The 18,838-nt window shown below is 50.1% G+C and overlaps 1 protein-coding gene across 1 annotated transcript in view; it reads left to right on the top strand.

Moving 5' to 3' along the window:
- SLC45A4 (solute carrier family 45 member 4) overlaps window positions 1-18,838 on the top strand; it is a 50,144-nt gene that overhangs the window by 17,944 nt on the left and 13,362 nt on the right. The window contains exon 3 of the mRNA XM_038759970.1: window positions 16,946-17,134. Coding sequence (XP_038615898.1) covers window positions 16,946-17,134 — 189 coding nt within the window. The remainder of the gene's footprint in view (window positions 1-16,945; window positions 17,135-18,838) is intronic.

Below are 18,838 nucleotides of genomic sequence, written 5' to 3'. Positions count from 1 at the left end.
GGGAGAACAGGTATTGAATCCTCATTTTGACACCCAAGGTGACCCAGCAGGTATGTGGCAGTGCCATGGATTGGTTTTGGAGCAGGACTAAGGCTGGAGGCCGTGGAGCAGGTCACGAGATTGTCTGGGTGACTTGGAACTCCATGTTGGAAAGCTGCAACTGCGCAAGGTGCTGGGCTGGGGCAGTGCCCAATTGGGATTCCATGGGTTCGGCCAGAGCCCTTGTGACGACTTCTCTGTAATCCTGGTCTGAACCTGGTTTTAACTTTCTTTCAGACTGTCACTGGCATCTCTTTGGCTAACCCAGATGGTGATTCCACCCCCTGGGCTCACCGCAACTGCTGTTCATCAGCAGGCTGCTGCCGCCCCCTCAGAAGAACCAAGGGGAGGGCTGGCATGGAATCCTCAACCCAGGTCCTTCCCCAGAAGGCCGAGGAATTGGCCCATGCCCCTCTACCTTGGGCCTGGGAGTGGGCCCGGTGGAGGTGATCGGGGGCAAGTGTTACAATAGCTTGTTCCCTTGAGCAATCCTCTTAGGCATTGCCCAGCATGTACCAGTCCTACCTGGGGGCTTCAAGCAGCAGCTGCCAAAGGTTGGGAATCAAGTGGAAAAAATGTTGTAATGCTTTAGGTGCAAAACTCTGTTACCAATATTCACCTATCTTGTGAGCTTTCAGGACTGTTGGACTGATTGTATGTTAAAAGTCTTTATTGATGGTACTTCCCTCATCAATCAAGCTAAAAGATGGTCCCAAAAGAGAATATGGGACTGTCTCCCAAGTGTGGCCCCAAGCAGCCAACAGTGGGTTTCCGTAGAACGTGATGGGTGCTGCTTTGGATTTCCAGTGTGATACTTGCCTTGTGTGTGAAGCCCCCCATATCATTGCTGGCTCTCTAAAATGTGTTTTGCTGTTCTTTGTCGGTCTGTCTAGTGACTTGTCATGGAACGTGCTGCTGAGGCTGGAGGGACGTTGGCGAAGTATCGGCTTCTGTTGCCGAAAAAGGTTGGGATTTTTTTTCACGTCTCACGCAATCTTGTGTGTTTACTTCCCAGACCCAGGCTTGGGCCCACAGAAGTACCAAAATAGCGCCTTCCTTTATTTGCCAAAGGACTGGAAGGATTTTTTTCTGAGGGTCCCACCACTCTCCTTCTAGGGCACAGAGGTCAGTCTCATGGAGGGCTTTTGGGTAGCCATGTTTTTGTGACCATGGCCCAAACGGCTGAGTGCTGGCTGCTTCTGCTCTTCTCTCCCTCCCCTCCAGTCTCTCCATCTAACACTTCACAGACAGCTGAAAAGCCTGGAAAAACAGCCAGAGCCCACAGACGTTCCTCGTGGCATACTCTGCCCTCAACTGAACACAGGGCTGTTAAGCCTTGGAACTCGGGTGAGCAAGAAATACAAGCTTAGTGATCCCAGAGAGCTTCTCAGCTAAAAAACGGTTTATTATCTCACCAGGATCTTCAGCTATCCCAGTGGCCTGGAGGGCGCTCATCTTGCTGCTGGCACACTGAATGTGTTTTTTGGGGAAGAAAGAGGGATTTAAAGTCTTCTCTCTGGGGCAAGAGTTAGGAAAAGGGGCATCCTGAAATGTTGGTGGGAAAGAGAAATTTGGAAGAGGATGCTAGAGGAGATTCTTGTGTTCTAATTCATGTCCTCAAGTCCCTTATTCTTTTTATTTGAGCATTCTGTGCCACAGAGATTTCTCAAACATTTGGGCCAAATAGTCTTCCACAGATTTGAGGTGATTGCTCAATTCCTAATGAGTGGCCATAAAAGGATTATGACACCGGTGAATAGAGTTAATCTTTTCCCCTACCCCCACCCAGTGGCTATAGACCAAAGGTGAGTGTTTAACAAGCCTATAAAACAGTGGCTCCAAGTTTTCCTGCGGCCTGGAGCGATGGACAACACTGCCCAAAAATGAATTCATGTAAAATTGGACCTTATTCATGTTAAATTGGGCCTTCACCTGGACACACGAGCAGCAAGGTGCCCAACTTGGGGTTCACTCTCCAATTTGAGGAAGAGTAATTAATGGTGGTGCTTGTTGTTAATAATAATAATAACAGTGATAATAATGGTATTTGTTAAACCCTGACTAATGTGCCAGGCACTGGTCCAAGCGCTGGGGTAGATACAAGCTAATCAGGCTGACCACAGTCAGTCCCTGTCTCACCTGGGGCTCACAGTCTTAATCCTCATTTAAGACTGTAGCTGAGGTAACTGAGTCACAGAGAACTTAAATGACTTGCCCAAGATCTCACAGCAGACAAGTGATTGAGCAGGGATTAGAACCCAGGTTCTTCTGATTCCCAGGCCTGTGCTCTATCCACTAGGACAAGCTGCTTCACTTAAGTGCTTTACTAGATGCCAAGCACTGTGCAAAGTGCCAGGATAGAGACAGGCTGATGAGACGGGACTCCATTCCCCATATCAGACGGAGTGCACAGTCATTGAACTGCTCCAGTGAATGAGTGGTCTGGCTGGGCCGGGTCCCACTAGCACACTGACGGCAGACGGGCACCTGGTGAACAGTGAACTTGGTTTCTCTGAGTCACTTCCAGCCCTCCTGGAACCTCCACTCAGGTTTGCAATTCCGTCTGGGCCTCTTTCCAAAGAATAGCTTTCCCTTGGGAAAGGGGAAGTTTGTTTCTTTCCTCCCTTGTTTATTGTTCTGTTCCTGGGCTCAGGAAATGGTGTGGGCAAGAAGGAAAATGATGTGAAAGCAAAAGGTGTAAAAAACCCTCAAGCCTCACTTGTCAGGCACTTGCTGGCTGAGCCTGTGACCCAGGATCATCTCTTTAGTTTAAAAGTCCTTTATTAGTCTAAGGTGATCGATCTCACAGATAGGTCACTGCTGGGACCCCAGAGAACAAGCCTATGTCTGGGGGTTCCTAGTGAGGGGGACGGGAGGCCAGCCCCCGCTCCTTAAAGCCAGCTGCTGTTGCCTCCGCCTCTGCCTCAGGTCTGCCTGCCTGTTTTGAAATAACTGGAGGCTGTGGAATTTTCCATTCACTTTGTTTCTTGAGCCAAGTACAAGGAGACCTAAGCTTACACTGTAAAGAGCAGAAATCTGAGATTGAGGTTTGTTATAACCTGTATATATGAAACTGGCTTTCTAAAAGGAAAGGGCCAGCCTCTCTAAATCTGCCTGGAGGGAAAAATTTTTGGATAGTGGCACCTAATCCCCTCTCTGTGGAAAAAGACCTGCCATTCGATGTGTTCCCCAGGTGGGGGTCATGTGACCTCCCCCCCCCCCCCCCCCCCCCCCCCCGGGTCAGGTGCTGAGTCAGCCTGCGTCCACACTTCCTCCCACACCAACCCGGAGCAAAGCGGCCCCTGCGGCCAGGCCCATGCCCCGAGCCCTGCCTGGGGCTGGGACTTTTGGTTTCCTGCCATGCACCACCACTCGACCAGCATGTGGGAATAGTTCACGGGAACTATTTATTGTCTGGAGCTCCTTCAGGGATAGACCAGACCCAGGGGCTAGCAACCCATGGTGGCGGCATTTTTGAGCAGCCCCACTTCTTTCCCTCATCTTCAAGGCCAAGAGGGCACAGCCTGGGAGTCATCCTGAAATGGATACTGATGGTCCAGTGGTGGATGGCAGGGAGGGGAGGAAGATGGGCTTCTCACGAACTGGCTAAAGCTGCAGCTTTCACAGTACAACTATGGACAGCATTGGGATCATGAGAGGTGTCTTGAAAACCACTGAAATGGGCTGGTTTTGGGACGATTGTTCGTTTTAGCTGAAAGAATAATTTCTGCCATCTCGGGCTATCGACCCCTCTTTTTCAGGCCTGAGAAGCAGGCTGGATGTCTTCTCTTACCCTGCCCTCACCCAAATGTTCACTACAGTGCCTAGCACACTCAGTAAATCACCACCAGCTGCTTGCATTCTTGCAGAACCCTGTGTTGGGACAACTTCTGCTCTAGTGTGTGCCCATTGTGATGGCATGCGCCCAGGCCCAGTGGTTTCTGCTGACACTCTGACATGCTCCATCCATTCAGGCTCCCCGGCGTCAGACGAGCCTATCCAGCTCCTTGACAGCACCTAGCAGGAGTGCATCCTGAAAGCCCAGCTGCGGGCAGAACGGAGTGTGTGCGCATCTCGCTCTCTGTCACAGTCTCCCCATCCCTGTTGGCAGGAAGATGTCGCACAGGCGGGGTGGGCTTCCTCCAGAAGTGGGGATTGGGGAGGACTTGTGAGAACACAGTCGAACAAGCTTCATTTGGTCCTTTCACAGTCCTCCTTACATTGATATTTCTCCTGTTGCTGAGCAATTACCCAGAAAACCTTACAGTGGGCTGTGGTTATCTTTGTTATTATGATTATTATTGTATTAAGCTATTAAACACTGTGTGTCAAGCACTGTTCTGAGTGATGGGGTAGATACAAGTTAATCAAGTTGGACACAGTCCAAGTCCCACATGGGGCTCACGATCTAAATAGGGGGGATGACAGGTATTGAACCCTCAGCGTGGCTTAGTGGAAAGTACATGGGCTTGGAAGTCAGAGGTCATGAGTTCTAATCCCAGCTCCACCACTTGTCAGCTATGTGACTTTGGGCAAGTCACATAAATTTTCTGTGCCTCAGTTACCTCATCTGTAAAATGGGGATTAAGACTGTGAGCCCCACCTGGGACAACCTGATTACCTCAGGGCTTAGACCACTGTTTGGCACAAGTAAGTGCTTAACATTATTATCTTATAATATTATTATCTTCTAGACTGTAAGCCCAGTGAGGACATGGATTATCTGTCTTTATTGCTGAATTGTACTTTCCAAGCACTTAGTGCAGTGCTCCATGCACGGTAAGCGCTCAATAAATACGATTGAATGAATGAATTTTTACAGTTGAGGAAACTGAGGGACAGAGAAGTTAAAGTGACTTGCCCAAGGTCCCACAGCAGGCAAGTGGAGGAGCCGGGATTAGAACCCAGGTTCCCTGACTTCCCGGCCCGTGCTCTTGGTTCAGATATCTTGGCTTCATCTCACTGAAGGGAGTATAATTGGCTGTTCATTCAGTGTTTCTGCAGGGAAGGTTCTAGAGTTCGTTTTGTTTGTTTCCAGATTTGGAAAACCAGCTCCAGTAGCTGCCTGAGCCAGAGGCATTTCTTGGCAAGTAGGCTTCATAACTGGCATACCTGGGCTGTGTCTTACAGAGGTCACATGATGGCCTCAGCGGCTTTGCAGCTGGCGGAACCCATTAGGCCTTCTCGCAGCAAAGCAAAGAAACCATCCAAAGCAGCGCTAGAAACCAGACCTGTTTTCCTTGTCCTACCTGGTCTGCCTGTGGGAGAGACTGACCAACTTCCCCATCCATGCCTAAATCTCCATTCTCACTCTTCCGTTCGTCCGTTTTTCCCCAGCTGCTAAACAAGTCCATTTTCATCAAAAATCTTTTCTCATCTGTTCCTCATAGCAGTTGACCATCTCTTCGTTCACTGGGCAAACTCACTCTCCCAGTGCCTGTGACAGATAAGCAAAGCATCATTGCAGGGGAGAGGTCATGGGGGTTTGAGGTGGATGCTGAAGAGAAGTTAAGTGATTTGCCCAGGTTCACACAGTGGACAAGTCCTGGGGAAAGGTCACCGTTCTGCAAGGAGCTCCCTCTGGCAAGACCTTCCCGAGGCGTCGGAGCAGCCCAGGCCCCCAGTCCGTGCACTGCTTGTATGGGCCCTTCCCCTGCTGCCCTGTTGAGCTCAGCCACCATCCCCACCCACCGTGCCCGTCGGCCAGCACGCAGATGCCGTTGAGATATGAGGAGACCCGAGGCCTGGGCTGCCGCTTCGATCTCAGATACATCCTCGGGAGCCAAGCTCAAGGAGTAATTCTCATGGGAAACCAAAATGCTGACTTTGACCACTTCAAATGACAGGAATCTAGCTAATTTCCTGAAAATTACGACAGATTTAATTGCCGATCTGCGGCGGTTCTCTTGATTGAGGGTGAGGTTGTCTTCCCCTCAGCCAGAATGCACGTTTCCCCAGTTCCTCCAGCCTTTCTGCCCAGACTCTGTAGTGCAAACCTTTAATCATTTCTTTCTCTCTTCCTACACCCTCTCCAAGTTCTCCTTGCCTCTCAAGTTATGTAGTCGAAAGCTGGATGGCAGCCTTTGTTAACAAAGACCTCAGCAGTGCTGAGCCCAGAGAATGGGAGCAGGTATTGAGCTTAGGGCTCCTGTTGCAGGAGGTACAATAGAAAGGTAGATGGTTTTGCAAGCTTTCTGTTGCTTCAAAGGTCTTAAGGTCTGTTGCCCATGAGTTGCACCTGAAAATAGACTGTAAACTCGCCCTATCAAAATCTCGGCTAATGATGTGCCTAACTGCTGGTTCGCTCTGTCCCTTCGCGTGGGTCTGTGAGACTCAATCTTGAGAACAGCCTGGGGCTCCTAGACCTGGTTGCTTTTCCAACCCCGCTCCATTCCTAGTGGGGTGCTCCACCCATCCGTCATTGCCTATCGGTGGGTCATCTGGGGCCTTTCTCCAGGGGGCAGCCTGGTGCAGGGCTTCGCCACCTGAGAGGTCAGGAGCGCTGTGCTTCATCTCCTGGACAGCGACGTGGACCCAAGGCTTGGGGGATTGGGGGGAGGTGTGCAAGCATGCGCACCGGATAGTAATTGTGATATTTGTTAAGCGCTTAATGTGTTAAAGACACTGTACCAAGCACTGGGGTGAATACAAACCCACCAGGTCGGACACAGTCCCTGTCCCACTTGGGGCTCACAGTCTCGGTTCCGAGCAGGGGCAGGGTGGCAGAGATTGGGAGAAATCCAGTTACTGTTCTCAGTTGCAAGACTTTTTGGTGAGAAATTGATCAATCCTTTAGACTTTGGAAACCAAAGAAAGTCCTTTGAACTTCTTGCCACTCACCCATCAATTTGGTTTCAGGTCCTGTTAGAGCATAAGCACCTAGGCGGGAAATGTGCCACATCTTAATTATATGCCTTCCCAAGTGCTTAGCCACAGTGCCCTGCCTTCGGCTGGTGCTCAGTCTAGAGCATTATTACTATGTTACTCCCCTCCTCAAAAATCTCCAGTGGCTACCAATCAACCTACGCATCAGGCAGAAACTCCTCACCCTCGGTTTCAAGGCTGTCCATCACCTCTCCCCCTCCTACCTCACCTCCCTTCTCTCCTTCTACAGCCCAGCCCGCACCCTCCACTCCTCTGCCGCTAATCTCCTCACCGTGCCTCGTTCTCGCCTGTCCCGCCGTCGAACCCCGGCCCACGTCATCCTCCTGGCCTGGAATGCCCTCCCTCCCCACATCTGCCAAGCTAGCTCTCTTCCTCCCTTCAAGGCCCTACTGGGAGCTCACCTCCTCCAGGAGGCCTTCCCACACTGAGCCCCCTCCTTCCTCTCCCCCTTCTCCCCCTCTGCATCCCCCCGCCTTACCTCCTTCCCTTCCCCACAGCACCTGTATATATGTATATATGTTTGTATGTATTTATTACTCTATTTATTTTACTTGTACATATCTATTTTATTTTGTTAATATGTTTTGTTTTGTTCTCTGTCTCCCCCTTCTAGACTGTGAGCCCACTGTTGGGTAGGGACCGTCTCTATGTGTTGCCAACTTGTACTTCCCAATCGCTTAGTACAGTGCTCTGCACACAGTAAGAGCTCAATAAATACGATTGATTGATTGATTACTACTTATGAGCTTCTGAGTACTAATCAAAAAGCATCTTGAAACAAACAGTCATTTGACATTGCCTTGAGCGGGGGGATATGAGAGTCCAAGAGGGACTGGATCAGTGCGTTATTTGAACTGTGCTAGTTGTAATGGTATTTAGAGTGTGATGCACATGGTACTACAGGTAATTAGAATAGATAACTGATGGTGCAGTTTGAATACTCCTAGGTCCAGAAGGGCTATGGCTGGCCATTCATATAGAAGTGCTAGGGTGGCTGCTAGGAGTGATGGAGCTTAGCCAAGGAAGACTTCTTAGAGGAGCTGGCAGCTGCCTGCAGAGGGACCCTGAGCTTTGTTTTCTTGTCCTCCTAGATTTTGGAGGAGTCTCCTGGAAGGCCTGACTTCTTTAATGGAGTGCTTTTTTTATGGGACTGCTAGTCTACTAGAAGGCTTAGCACGTGATTAGTTTGAGCTCCAGGAAAACGTTTTTGGAACTTTGAAATGAAGTTATTGATTCGCCTTTTTAGATTTTGGAGTAGTTTGCTCATTGTGAAACTCATTTGTGTCCTCTGGTTGGTTTAGCCGAGAAGCAGACTGTCTCATTGGCCCTCCTACGCACACCAGATAAGGGCACAGGCTGCAGTTTTTTTGTTGGCTGCTAGTGATGTGCTAATCGTGATATTTGTTAAGCACCTACTGTGGGCCAGGCACTGTATCAAGTGCTGGGGTAGAGGCAAGATGATCAGTCAGCTGAGGAGGGAGCCCCGAAGCTGAGGATGGTCCCATTATCAGTGGATTCTCCAGAGGTGATATATGCTGCCGGGAGCCTCAGGGCCAGCCACCCCACCCCCTTTCTGGATCCTTCTGACCTCTTGCGGGGTCCCCCCAGGGGCCTGCTCCAAGTCTCTGGGTCCCGTAGAGGTTGGGTGGCTTGGTCCAGGAAGAGGGGAGCATGGCCTGCACCCACTCAGTCCGTCAATCATATTTATTGAGCATTTACTGTGTACAAAGCACTGTACTAAGCGCATGGGAGTGTACAGTATAACAATATAACAGTCACATTCCCTGCCCACAGTGAGCTTACAGTCTACACCTCCTGCCTTCTCCCTCCTCACAATGGCTCAGAGAGTGCTGGGGCTATCTGAATTTCCTCCACCTCTCATTTTCAGGGACTCCAGCCTACTGCCCATATGTTCCCTCCAACTGTTTGTCCCAGAGCTCCCGCAGCTGCAGCATAATACCAAGAGAGGAGTTTACCTCCCACGATGCCTCCGCATCCAAGTCTGCACTACCAGAAATGCCCCTCCTTCACCCCCGGCTGAGGGAAAGACTGTCCATTGGACAGGGCAGTGGAGCTACGCCCGCTTAGGCTGGGCAGAGCAGTCGAGGCCTGCCCAGCACTGTTCTACCTTTGCCTCCCTCCAACCCCACTGGTGGCCACTGCAGTGGGATTCCTATCCCTGCTTGGTGGATTATTATTATTATTATTGACGATGATGATGATGATAATGCTGGTGGAATTTGCTCAGCGTTTACTATCTACCCTGTGCTTACTGTTTTAGGCACTAGGGTAGTTGCAGCACATGCAGATCAGACATGTCCAGGACTTGGGCACTGGGGGGTGAAACCCACCCTGTGACTTCCAGGACCAGGTCTGCTAGAGTAAGGAGTTGGCTGAGGAGCACAGAACTCGATGTGCTCGCGTAGGTGGATCACAGCTGGAGACTTGCCGTGAGCCCCTGGGGCATGAAGATGAAGTCCTTCTCCAGTTAATTTCTCAGTCCGCTTTCATATGGGGAGAGGTGCTGGCCGGTTCAATCGTAGTTTGCCTGTATCCGGCTGATACTTGTTACTGAATGGAACAAGGTGGGACAGGGACGAGGAAAAAGTAGCAGCTCAAGGCCGCAGAGTCAGGGTGTTTGTGCTGCTAGAGTTTGGCCCCGTTCCTGACTGGGTTGAGCTCAGATGAATACCTCTCATTTGATCCTAGTGGGAGGGAGTTGACCCATAACTTCCCTTTAGGTTTTGCAGAGAGGAGCTTCGACTGTTCCCGTGGGTCTCAGTGGGTAACCGTGGCCTAGCTGTTACCGCCCTTCAGAGGTGGTGGGGCCATAGGATGGCTGGTTCCTTCCCCAGGTACCAAAAACCTCGTCCTGGACCCAGGGGAGTGGGGACACTGGGATGGTGGGACTGCAGGGCTGTCCTTGCTGGAGAGGTCTGGGGCAGAGGCCTTTGTCACCCCTGCGGCCACCCTAGCTTCCAGAATGGCCCATCTTGGCAGGGGCCCTTACTGCAGGGAGAGGGCGTGGGAAGCCCGGGAATTTATCGGGTTCGGGAGGAGAAGGGTTTGCTCCCTCTGGATGGGTCTCCAGGTGGGCACTCGGGCAGAGAAAAGTCCTTTGGCCAAGGGCACCCAGCTCCTAGTCCAGGGGTTCTCCAGTCAGCCCTTGGGACCAGGGAGAAGGTGTTGGGGATTGTTTATTTAAATCTTGGCTGTTGAAGGGTGGGAGGTGCAGACCTGGTCCCATCAGGCCCAAGGCCAGGGTAGGGAGAGCAGTTCTGAGCTGAGGCTTGGGGGAGGAGGGGTGGGGTGAGGGAGAGAGAAAAAAAAATTAGCTTTGTCATCTGGGGTCACTTGAGGGATGCTGAGTATTGGAAAGAAAAGTTCTCATGTATTTAATTTTATCAGGGCTTGATTTTTGTTTGTGAACACAAACGTATCTTGATATGGAAGGCTTTGTCCATTGAGAAGAAAGAATGTAAGTTCCTATTCCCATTTCAGATCTTTTGTTAAGCATTTTAGGTCACTTTCCCCCTCCACCCCCATTACCCTTCCCTCCCCCCCAAACAGTTCAAGTTTATCAAAAGAAGACGTTGTGAATAGAAGCAGCTCCTCTGAGCTGTTCTCCCCTAGAGCTGTGACCTCATGCCGCCCTCGCGCTGGCGGTGACACGGTGAGCACTTCCTGTGAACTGGCAGCCCAGCGGGTCCCACAATTGTTGTTTGATTTTTGCCTGGAAAAAAACAAAAATTATTTACTCCAAGCCGATGTCCTGTTTGTTTAGAGCTCTGCTGGGAAATGCCCCACTGAAGGAGTCTCAGTGTCAGAGAGGAGACGGGCTCTGCCCAGAGATTGTTTTCTCATCGATTGTGTTGGGCAGTGGAAGTTGTGACTTACAGGGTTTTGGGCTGAATTGGCTTCAAGAAGGCAGATTGTCCCATGCACCTTTCCGGGGTTTCTTTCCTTTCTGGGGGTGGAGAATTGCATATGGGTTTTTCTAGCCACCAAGTCTTTTTAAAAAGAAAAAAAAATGCTCTAAGTAGAATAGAAAACTCTGTGGACAGTCCAAGTAGTGTTGATCCTGAAATCCAGTTGATGCTCCAAGTTCCTTCAGGGGCTCTATGTTGCTTTTGCTGTGCAGAGGAACTGCTGAAGTGTGTTTTTGACACTGAATAATAATGATGGTATTTGCTAAGTGCTTACTATGTGCAAAGCACTGTTCTGAGCCTTGGCGGGGGGGATACAAGGTGATCAGGTTGTCCCACATGAGGCTCACAGTCGTAATCCCCATTTTACAGATAAGGTAACTGAGGCACAGAGAAGTGAAGTGACTTTCCCAAAGTCACACAGCTGACAAGTGGCAGAGCTGGGATTAGAATTAGAACCCCTGACCTCTGAGTCCCAAGCCTCTTTCCACTGAGCCATGCTGCTTCTCAGTCTGAGATCCTTGTGGGCAGAAACGGGGCTTTTGCTGTACCCTCCCAAGCACTTAGTACAGAACAAGGCACTCAAGCCCAAGGAGCTTTATCGGCAGAGTCCCTAAACACCCTGGCAGGTGGTTGGCATACCTTGGGAATATCAATAACAGTGATGGTATCTGTTAAGCATTTAGGATATGCCAAGCACTGTACTGAGCCCTGTACTGAGCACTGGGCTAGATATAAGGTAATCTGGTGGGACACAGTCCCTGTCCTACACAGGGCTCACAGTCTTAATTCTCATTTGACAGATGAGGGAACTGAGGCCCAGAGAAGAGAAGTGACTTACCCAAGGTCACACACAGAGTGGCGAAACGGGGATTAGAGCCCATGTCCTTGCCCATGCTCTATCACTAGGTCAGGCTGCTTCTCATGTAAATCAGAGATCAAACAGGAGATCACTAATACCTAGCAGAGTTGTAGAAACCTAGTAAATCCCTCAATTCAGATATCGTAGGGGGGTTTTTAAAGAAGCATTCCTTGTTAGAACAGGTACTTTTTTTGGTCATTTACATTGTTGAGTACTGGTCAGTGTTTACTTTAAAGGAATTTATAGGAGCACTTTAGTATGCACAAGTGTCTCCCATGCTGCAGTTACTGGGCGAAGAGGTGGATAGTGATGAGGAAATGCTAATGCTAGCAAAATAATTCTGAGCTTGTGACATCTTTGGGCAATAGTTTCTAAACTCTACTTTGCATTTTGAGTTCCTTAAACTATGCCTGAGTTCTGAGCTTTTGGGAGGGACACATAACTGTGGTCACATTTGGGCTCACTCCAACTGGGTGCATTTGGGACTGCCCCTGCTCACAAAGCTCCCCCAGAAGATTTCCATAACAAGTAGGGAGAGTCGGCTCGGCTCAGTTTTGAAGTGCTGGATTTGTCCACATGCGGGCTGGTGGGTGGGAAGGCAGGCGCACACACACCACTCTCCGTTTTGATATATGCCAGACCAGTTTCGTCTGGCCCAGTGGAAAGAGAAAGGGCCTAGGAGTCAGGGGTCCTGGGTTCACATCCCAGCTCCACCAATTGACGGCTGTGTGTGACCTTGGGCAAGTCCCTTAACTTCTCGGTGCCTCACTGTCCTCACCTGAACACACAGGTGGCCAGGAATGCACACTGCCAGAATCCACTTTCCGCCTTCATGGTGGCCCTCTGCTCCTCGGCCCTTTCTAAGGTTCGTACTCCTGGGTGAGAAGTCGTACTTTACCCTCCGCCCGGCAGGGGCAAGGCCGCCCACTCAGTTTGGGTGGAAAGAGTCTGGAGCTAGTGAAGCCTGCAGGACCCGCTGCATGTTACATCTTAGACAGAGAACAAAATGTCAAGGTGAAACCAGCCCCCTGCTTGAAACAGGGAAGGGAAGCTGCTTGGCCTAGGGGAAAGAGCATGAGCCTGGGCTCTAATGCCAACTCCGCCACTTGTCTGCTGTATGACCTTAGGCAAAACACTTAATTTCGCTGGGCCTCGGTTTTCTCCTCCGTAAAATGGGGATTCGATGCCTTTTCCCCCTTGCTGTGAGACTGCCAGGTCGAAGGTAGTACCGGGAGTCCTATCTTCTATCACCTCCGGTGTTTAGTACAGTGTTTGGCCTGTAGTAAGTGCTTAGCAAACAAGTATCACAGGGTGTGGCAGGTGAATTGATGCAGATTTAATTGGGACCAGTTGATCAGGGTGGCTCTGGCCCCAGCCGTGGGCAGTTGGGCAGAAACGCTGTGAGGAGCACTGGAGAGGGAAGAGGCTGGGCAGGAGTTTCTTCAGAGGTCTGTTTGTGGCCACTTCTGGTTTTGGCCATGAGGCCCTGGGGAGAGGGGACACTGGGTCAGGTGGCTTCCCCCTTCCTGGATCGCCAGTGTATGTGAAGCTCCAGTGTGCATTTGCCATTACCAGACCAGAAAACCCCCAAAGATTTGGCTTTGAGGCAAGGATCCCGCATCCTACATAGCCCATTTGAAAGGGGACTTGAGAACAGGGCCTGTGTCTTCCGGCTTCGTCGGACTCTCCTGAGTGCTCAGGTTGTGGCTGACCCTGCCCCAGTAGGGGCTCAGTAGAGATGGCTGATTGATTGCTAAACCAGCCCAACAAGACAGGGCTTGGGAGAGGTGTCCCAGCCAGATGGGGCCAGATCCAGCTCCACCTTAAGGCTGAGCCGGCCCCCAGTTTGCACTGGGGTAGATTCAGGTTAGACGGGCACGGCCCCCGTCCCACGCAGGCCTCACAGTCTCAGAAATGGGGAGAATAGGCATCACATTTCCATTTTCTAGGTGAGGAAACTAAGGCACCGAGATATGAAAAGACTTGCCCTCCTAGGTCACCCTGCAGGCCACCGGCAGGACTAGAACCCAGCAGGACTAGAACCCAGGTCCTACGACTCCTAGGCCCATGCTCGGCCATGCCACTTCCTAACCTCTCACCTAATTGGCTTATTTAGGCCACAGCCTGAACAATGCCGGGCCAGAACCGGGTCATCTAGCAAGCTCCGGTCCTGCATCCCTAGTGGCCTTGAGCTGCCAGCTCCCATCCTTCTGTCAGTAAAGACAGTGGGGAGAAAAAAGAGATGTCACAAGCTCTCAGAAGGGAAGTGGTAATATTCTGACTGGGCAGCAGTCTCCAGGTTTGGAGGCAGGGGTGCAGTGGTTTGGAGAAAGATGGCATGGACTCTGTGGCCATAGTAAAACCATAGAGGGGGCAGGGGCTGGCCCCGAGGGATCAAGCGGAGAAGCCTGGTCAGAGGGTCTGGCAGGCCAGGTGACCGTGGTGGGGCCCGGGGGCCGGTCCATCTTCTACTGCTCCCTCTGGCAATTATGCCTGTCCATTTCCTAACAGCCATCCTCGCCGCCTGCTGGAAAGCCCCATTCCAGGGTGCCCATGCTCCCTGGATCGCTGAGGTGGGGTCCTTCTAGCATCCTCTGGGATCCTAGCGAGATTCTCTGATTTTCAGCCACTCCCATCGGGGTCATCTTGCTCAAGATGTGCTCTCGCTCCTTGATTCCTTTCCTTGAAATGCAGTCCCTCGGGCTTGTTTTTGCTCTATCTCCCTCCTCCCGGCCCCAGGGACCACACAACGTGAAATTGAGACATAGTCACCTAGTCGAGTGGCTCTCCCCTCCGTCCATATGCCTCCTGCCCCAGGTCCTAGGCACAAGTCAGGGTGACAGCCAGGAGGTTGTCTGTCTTTTCTTGTCGGGTTGAGGACCAGCTCTTCAGAAAGCAGGCCCCTATCCTGCCCCAAACCAACCCTCCACTCCTCTGACTGATAAATGAGTCAGGCTGTGTGAGCATAATTAGTCTATAGTACTACCTGGTTTGGTGCTACAGCTTCCCCACTCTCATCTTGCTTTTCTTCACCTCCCGTGAAGTTTTGGAGTCTACAGGGATTCCACACTACTTTGAGTTGCTGACATGTTGATGTTCTCATCGTAAGACCCCATGTTCCCAGTCTCTCCTATAGAGCCCTGGATCCTTTTCTTTTATTTTCTCCTTCCCAGCCTGCCCCACAAGTGGTGGTCGTACCAAGTATTTCGCCTCCTCCATCTGTTCTTTAGGTTTGTAGTCACAATGCAGAAATACTAGTAGGAGAAGGAGTAATAATAGCGGGTATTTTTCTCGTCCTGTAATAACAGTATATTCTTACTATTATTGTGAACAGTGCAGTCTCAGAATGGGCTGCTTCAAGAGGAGCAGCTCCCTTACCTCCAGGGACCAAATTAAGCCGGATCACTAGCTAAACCCAACCCGCCACTCCTGAGGCTGGCAGAGGGGAGCTGGGGTCAAGGGCAGCCAGAGAGTACTGCAGCCTCACTCGGGGGAGGCTGGGAGCCTTTATCTGTCCTTGGCTCTCTCGGCAGCTTGGGGTTCTCCTGGGTGAAACAGACACTGATGGTGCTGCAACTGATGATGTCATGGCAGGCGGGCAGAGAGGACCCATAAAGGTCCTTATCTTCCCACCCAAACCCTGTCAGTCCCCCTGACTTTCCCATCACTGTATGCAGCCTGTACCTCCTTCCCTTCCCCACAGTACCTGTATATATGTATATATGTTTGTACATATTTATTACTCTATTTATTTATTTTACTTGTACATATCTATTCTATTTATTTTATTTTGTTAGTATGTTTGGTTTTGTTCTCTGTCTCCCCCTTTTAGACTGTGAGCCCACTGTTGGGTAGGGACTGTCTCTAAATGTTGCCAATTTGTACTTTCCAAGCGCTTAGTACAGTGCTCTGCACACAGTAAGCGCTCAATAAATACGATTGATTGATTGATCCCCCTGACTTTCCCATCACTGTAGACAGCACCACCATCCTTCCTGTCTCACAGACCCGTAACCTTGGCATTCTCTTCGACTCACCTTTATCATTCAACCCACATGTTCAGGCTGTCACTAAATCCTGTAGGTTCAACCTTCACATCACTAAGTCTGCCCTTTCCTCTCTAACCAAACTGCTACTATGTTAAATCCAAACACTTACCCGATCCCACCTTGATTACTACATCAGACTCCTTGCTGACCTCCCTGCCCGCCCCCCCCCGCCTCCCCCAGTCTAGTTCTTATTTCTACAGAACCATTCAATCCATGTTCCCCCACTCCTCCAGAATCTCCAGTGGTTGCCCATCCATCTCCACAACAAATAGAAACTCCTTACCATAAGCTTTAAAGCACTCAATCACCTTGCCTCCACCTACCTTACCTCATTGCTTTCTTACTACAGTCCAGCCTGCACACTTCACTCCTATAATGCCAACCTACTCATTGTACCCTCGATCTTTCTCTACCAGCACATCCTACTATTGACCTGGAATGCTCTCCCTCATCATATGCAACAGATGATTGCTCTCCCCAACTTCCAAACCTTATTAAAAGTACATCACTTCTTCATGTACATATCTGACATTTATTTGTATTAATGTGTGTCTCCCCCTCTAGACTGTAAGCTCACTGTGGGCAGGGAACATGTCTCCCAATTCTGTTATACTGTACTCTCCCAAGTGTCAGCTGCACATAGTAAGCAATCAATAAATATGATTGATTGATTGATAAAGGGCTGTCACCATGTTTGTTTTGTGTTATTTGTTAAGGACTTACTATGTGCCAGGCACTGTACTAAGCGTTGAGATAGATACATGATAATCAGGTTGGACACCATCCATGTCCCACATGGGGGCCACAGTCTTAAGCCCCATTTTACAGATGAGGTCACTGAGGTACAGAGAACTGAAGTGACTTGCCCAAGGTCACACAGCAGACAAGTGACAGAGCTGGGATAAGAACTATGTCCTTCCTACTACCAGGCCTGTGCACTATCCACTTGATCACACTGCTTCCCACAGTCTCTTCCAGTGGAAGTGACGGACCAGCCTCAGGCCTGGTCCTAGCACCAGTGGTTTGCGCAGCACTGTGTGCCCTCTCTCGCTCCCTCACCACTGCCCGTCGGGTCTCTGCAAGAGGGACGTAGGGCAACGAGGGAGTGGGCGGGCAGGGGTGCAGCCAAGATGCGAAGAGTCAGCAGACCTCCGTTTCCTAATCTGTTTGTGGTTTTGCTGCAGGTCTTCCTGAACAGTACTATAGCCTCACCTGGTTCCTCAGTCCAATCCTGGGCCTCATCTTCACCCCGCTCATCGGCTCCGCCAGCGACCGCTGCACCCTCAGCTGGGGCCGCCGGCGGCCTTTCATTCTTGCCCTGTGCATCGGAGTCCTCTTTGGAGTTGCCCTCTTCCTAAATGGCTCAGCCATAGGTAAGGAGATTCCGTTTCCCAGCCCTGCTGCTTCCCCGCAAACATTCACCCATGAAAATCAATGTGACATTTATTCGGCGCTTACTGTGTGCAGAGCAGTGTACTAAATGTGAAGGAGAATACAGTACAATGGAGTTGGTAAATACATTCCCTGCCCACAGTGAGCTTAGAGTCTACAGTGTAAGGTGACCTGACAGTCAGGCAACAGGACCTGGCTCTCTCGATAGCCAGTTGGCAGGCTGTGGCGATTAGGTTTTCTGTTTTCCTCAGACATAGAGTGCGGAGCTGAGCTCTGGAGACCAGGCACAGCCCGTTCCTGGGTCCAGGACTGCATGGACTATTAATAAATGGTTACTAGCATAATATTGGCATGCTGGGCCATGCATGCAGTCAGGCCTGAACATGGGAACCTCAGAGGAACCTGTTCACAGGGAAATGTTTCCTGTTGTGATCGTTTTCTTTTTCATGCATATCTAGCTACACATCCTGTTTCCAGCATTATTGAAAAATTATCTTTTTTTTTCCTTTTCTGAGACTTTGTACGGAAAAAGTCAAGAGTTCAGTTTAATATTTGCTTTTATCTGAAGCAACAGTTTGAGGAAAGATAAATTTTGCCCTGGAGCCTCCATGAAAGCATTAAAAAACGAGCTGCCTCTGATGACCCCTGCCTGGCTCCTACAGGCTGATTCAGCTTCAGACCTTCATCTCTTGGTTCTAGCATTCCCGCTATGCCCAGGGTGAGCCCCAGACCACAGTGCATCACCCATCGTCACCACGGGAGCCCGCAGTCAGGGGAGGGTGGTTTGAGAACAGTGGCAACAGCTCAGGGCTTCTGTCACAGTGGGTGAAATTCCAGAAGGTTGTAGAAGAGGAGAATCTTGTGCTTATTTCACTTCAAGTCTCAGCCAACTTGAATAGTTGTTTCCCGGTCTTTTCTCTGACACATAGGTGGGTATTTAGCAGCTCACAGGGAACCAATTGGCACTGCTGCTGACCATCTCTTTCTTGTACACAATGAATATGGTGTTAAGCAAGGGCTGCCAACATGTTTTCCATTGGATCCTGAAATCTATTCCTGCAGAACCCGATTGTGATGCAACAAAGCATGGCAAAAAAAAATAATAATATGCTGTCCTTTGATTTTTTATTTTATTTTATTTTTTTTGAGCAAGGGGGTCCAGTAATGCTGTACTGGATTATCTGTGGTGGCGATCCAAATGTCCGGTTCAGCGTCTCCTCAGGCTCCTCTCCTGCCTTACCTGTTTTGCCAGATGGATTTAATTTGAGAGAAATCACTAAATCAAAATAAAACTGCCTCAGCCGAGTACCAATACTATTAAGAAATAGGAAGGCCTCAGGCAAGTGGTCAGCAGTTTGATTTCTGTCATTTTGTCAAACACATGTCAGTGACCTGTTAACTCAGTATAAGGGCAATAACCTTTTTCCACTTTGGGCAGGTGTATCACGAAGGCGCATTTTGCACAAGCAAAATGATCCATTTTTTATGCTTAGGGGAAAAAAATCTTTTTTCTCTGTGTCTTAGTTGTTGGCTCCCCTTTGCTGCGGCTTGCAAGTAACCAGGAGTCCTTGCCAGAGGGTTAGTACGAAAACTTGTAGTGGCCATTGCCTTAGGGGTTTCCCCACCTTTCTTCCTCGCTTGCCACTGGCATCCTTCTTTCTGGGTGCACGCAGGCCCAACTCCTT

Source organism: Tachyglossus aculeatus, chromosome 18 (genome assembly GCF_015852505.1).
Source record: "Tachyglossus aculeatus isolate mTacAcu1 chromosome 18, mTacAcu1.pri, whole genome shotgun sequence".
Lineage (NCBI taxonomy): Eukaryota > Metazoa > Chordata > Mammalia > Monotremata > Tachyglossidae > Tachyglossus > Tachyglossus aculeatus.
The sequence above is the reverse complement of the archived record's forward strand: the minus strand, read 5'-3'. Positions and strand labels throughout refer to the sequence as shown.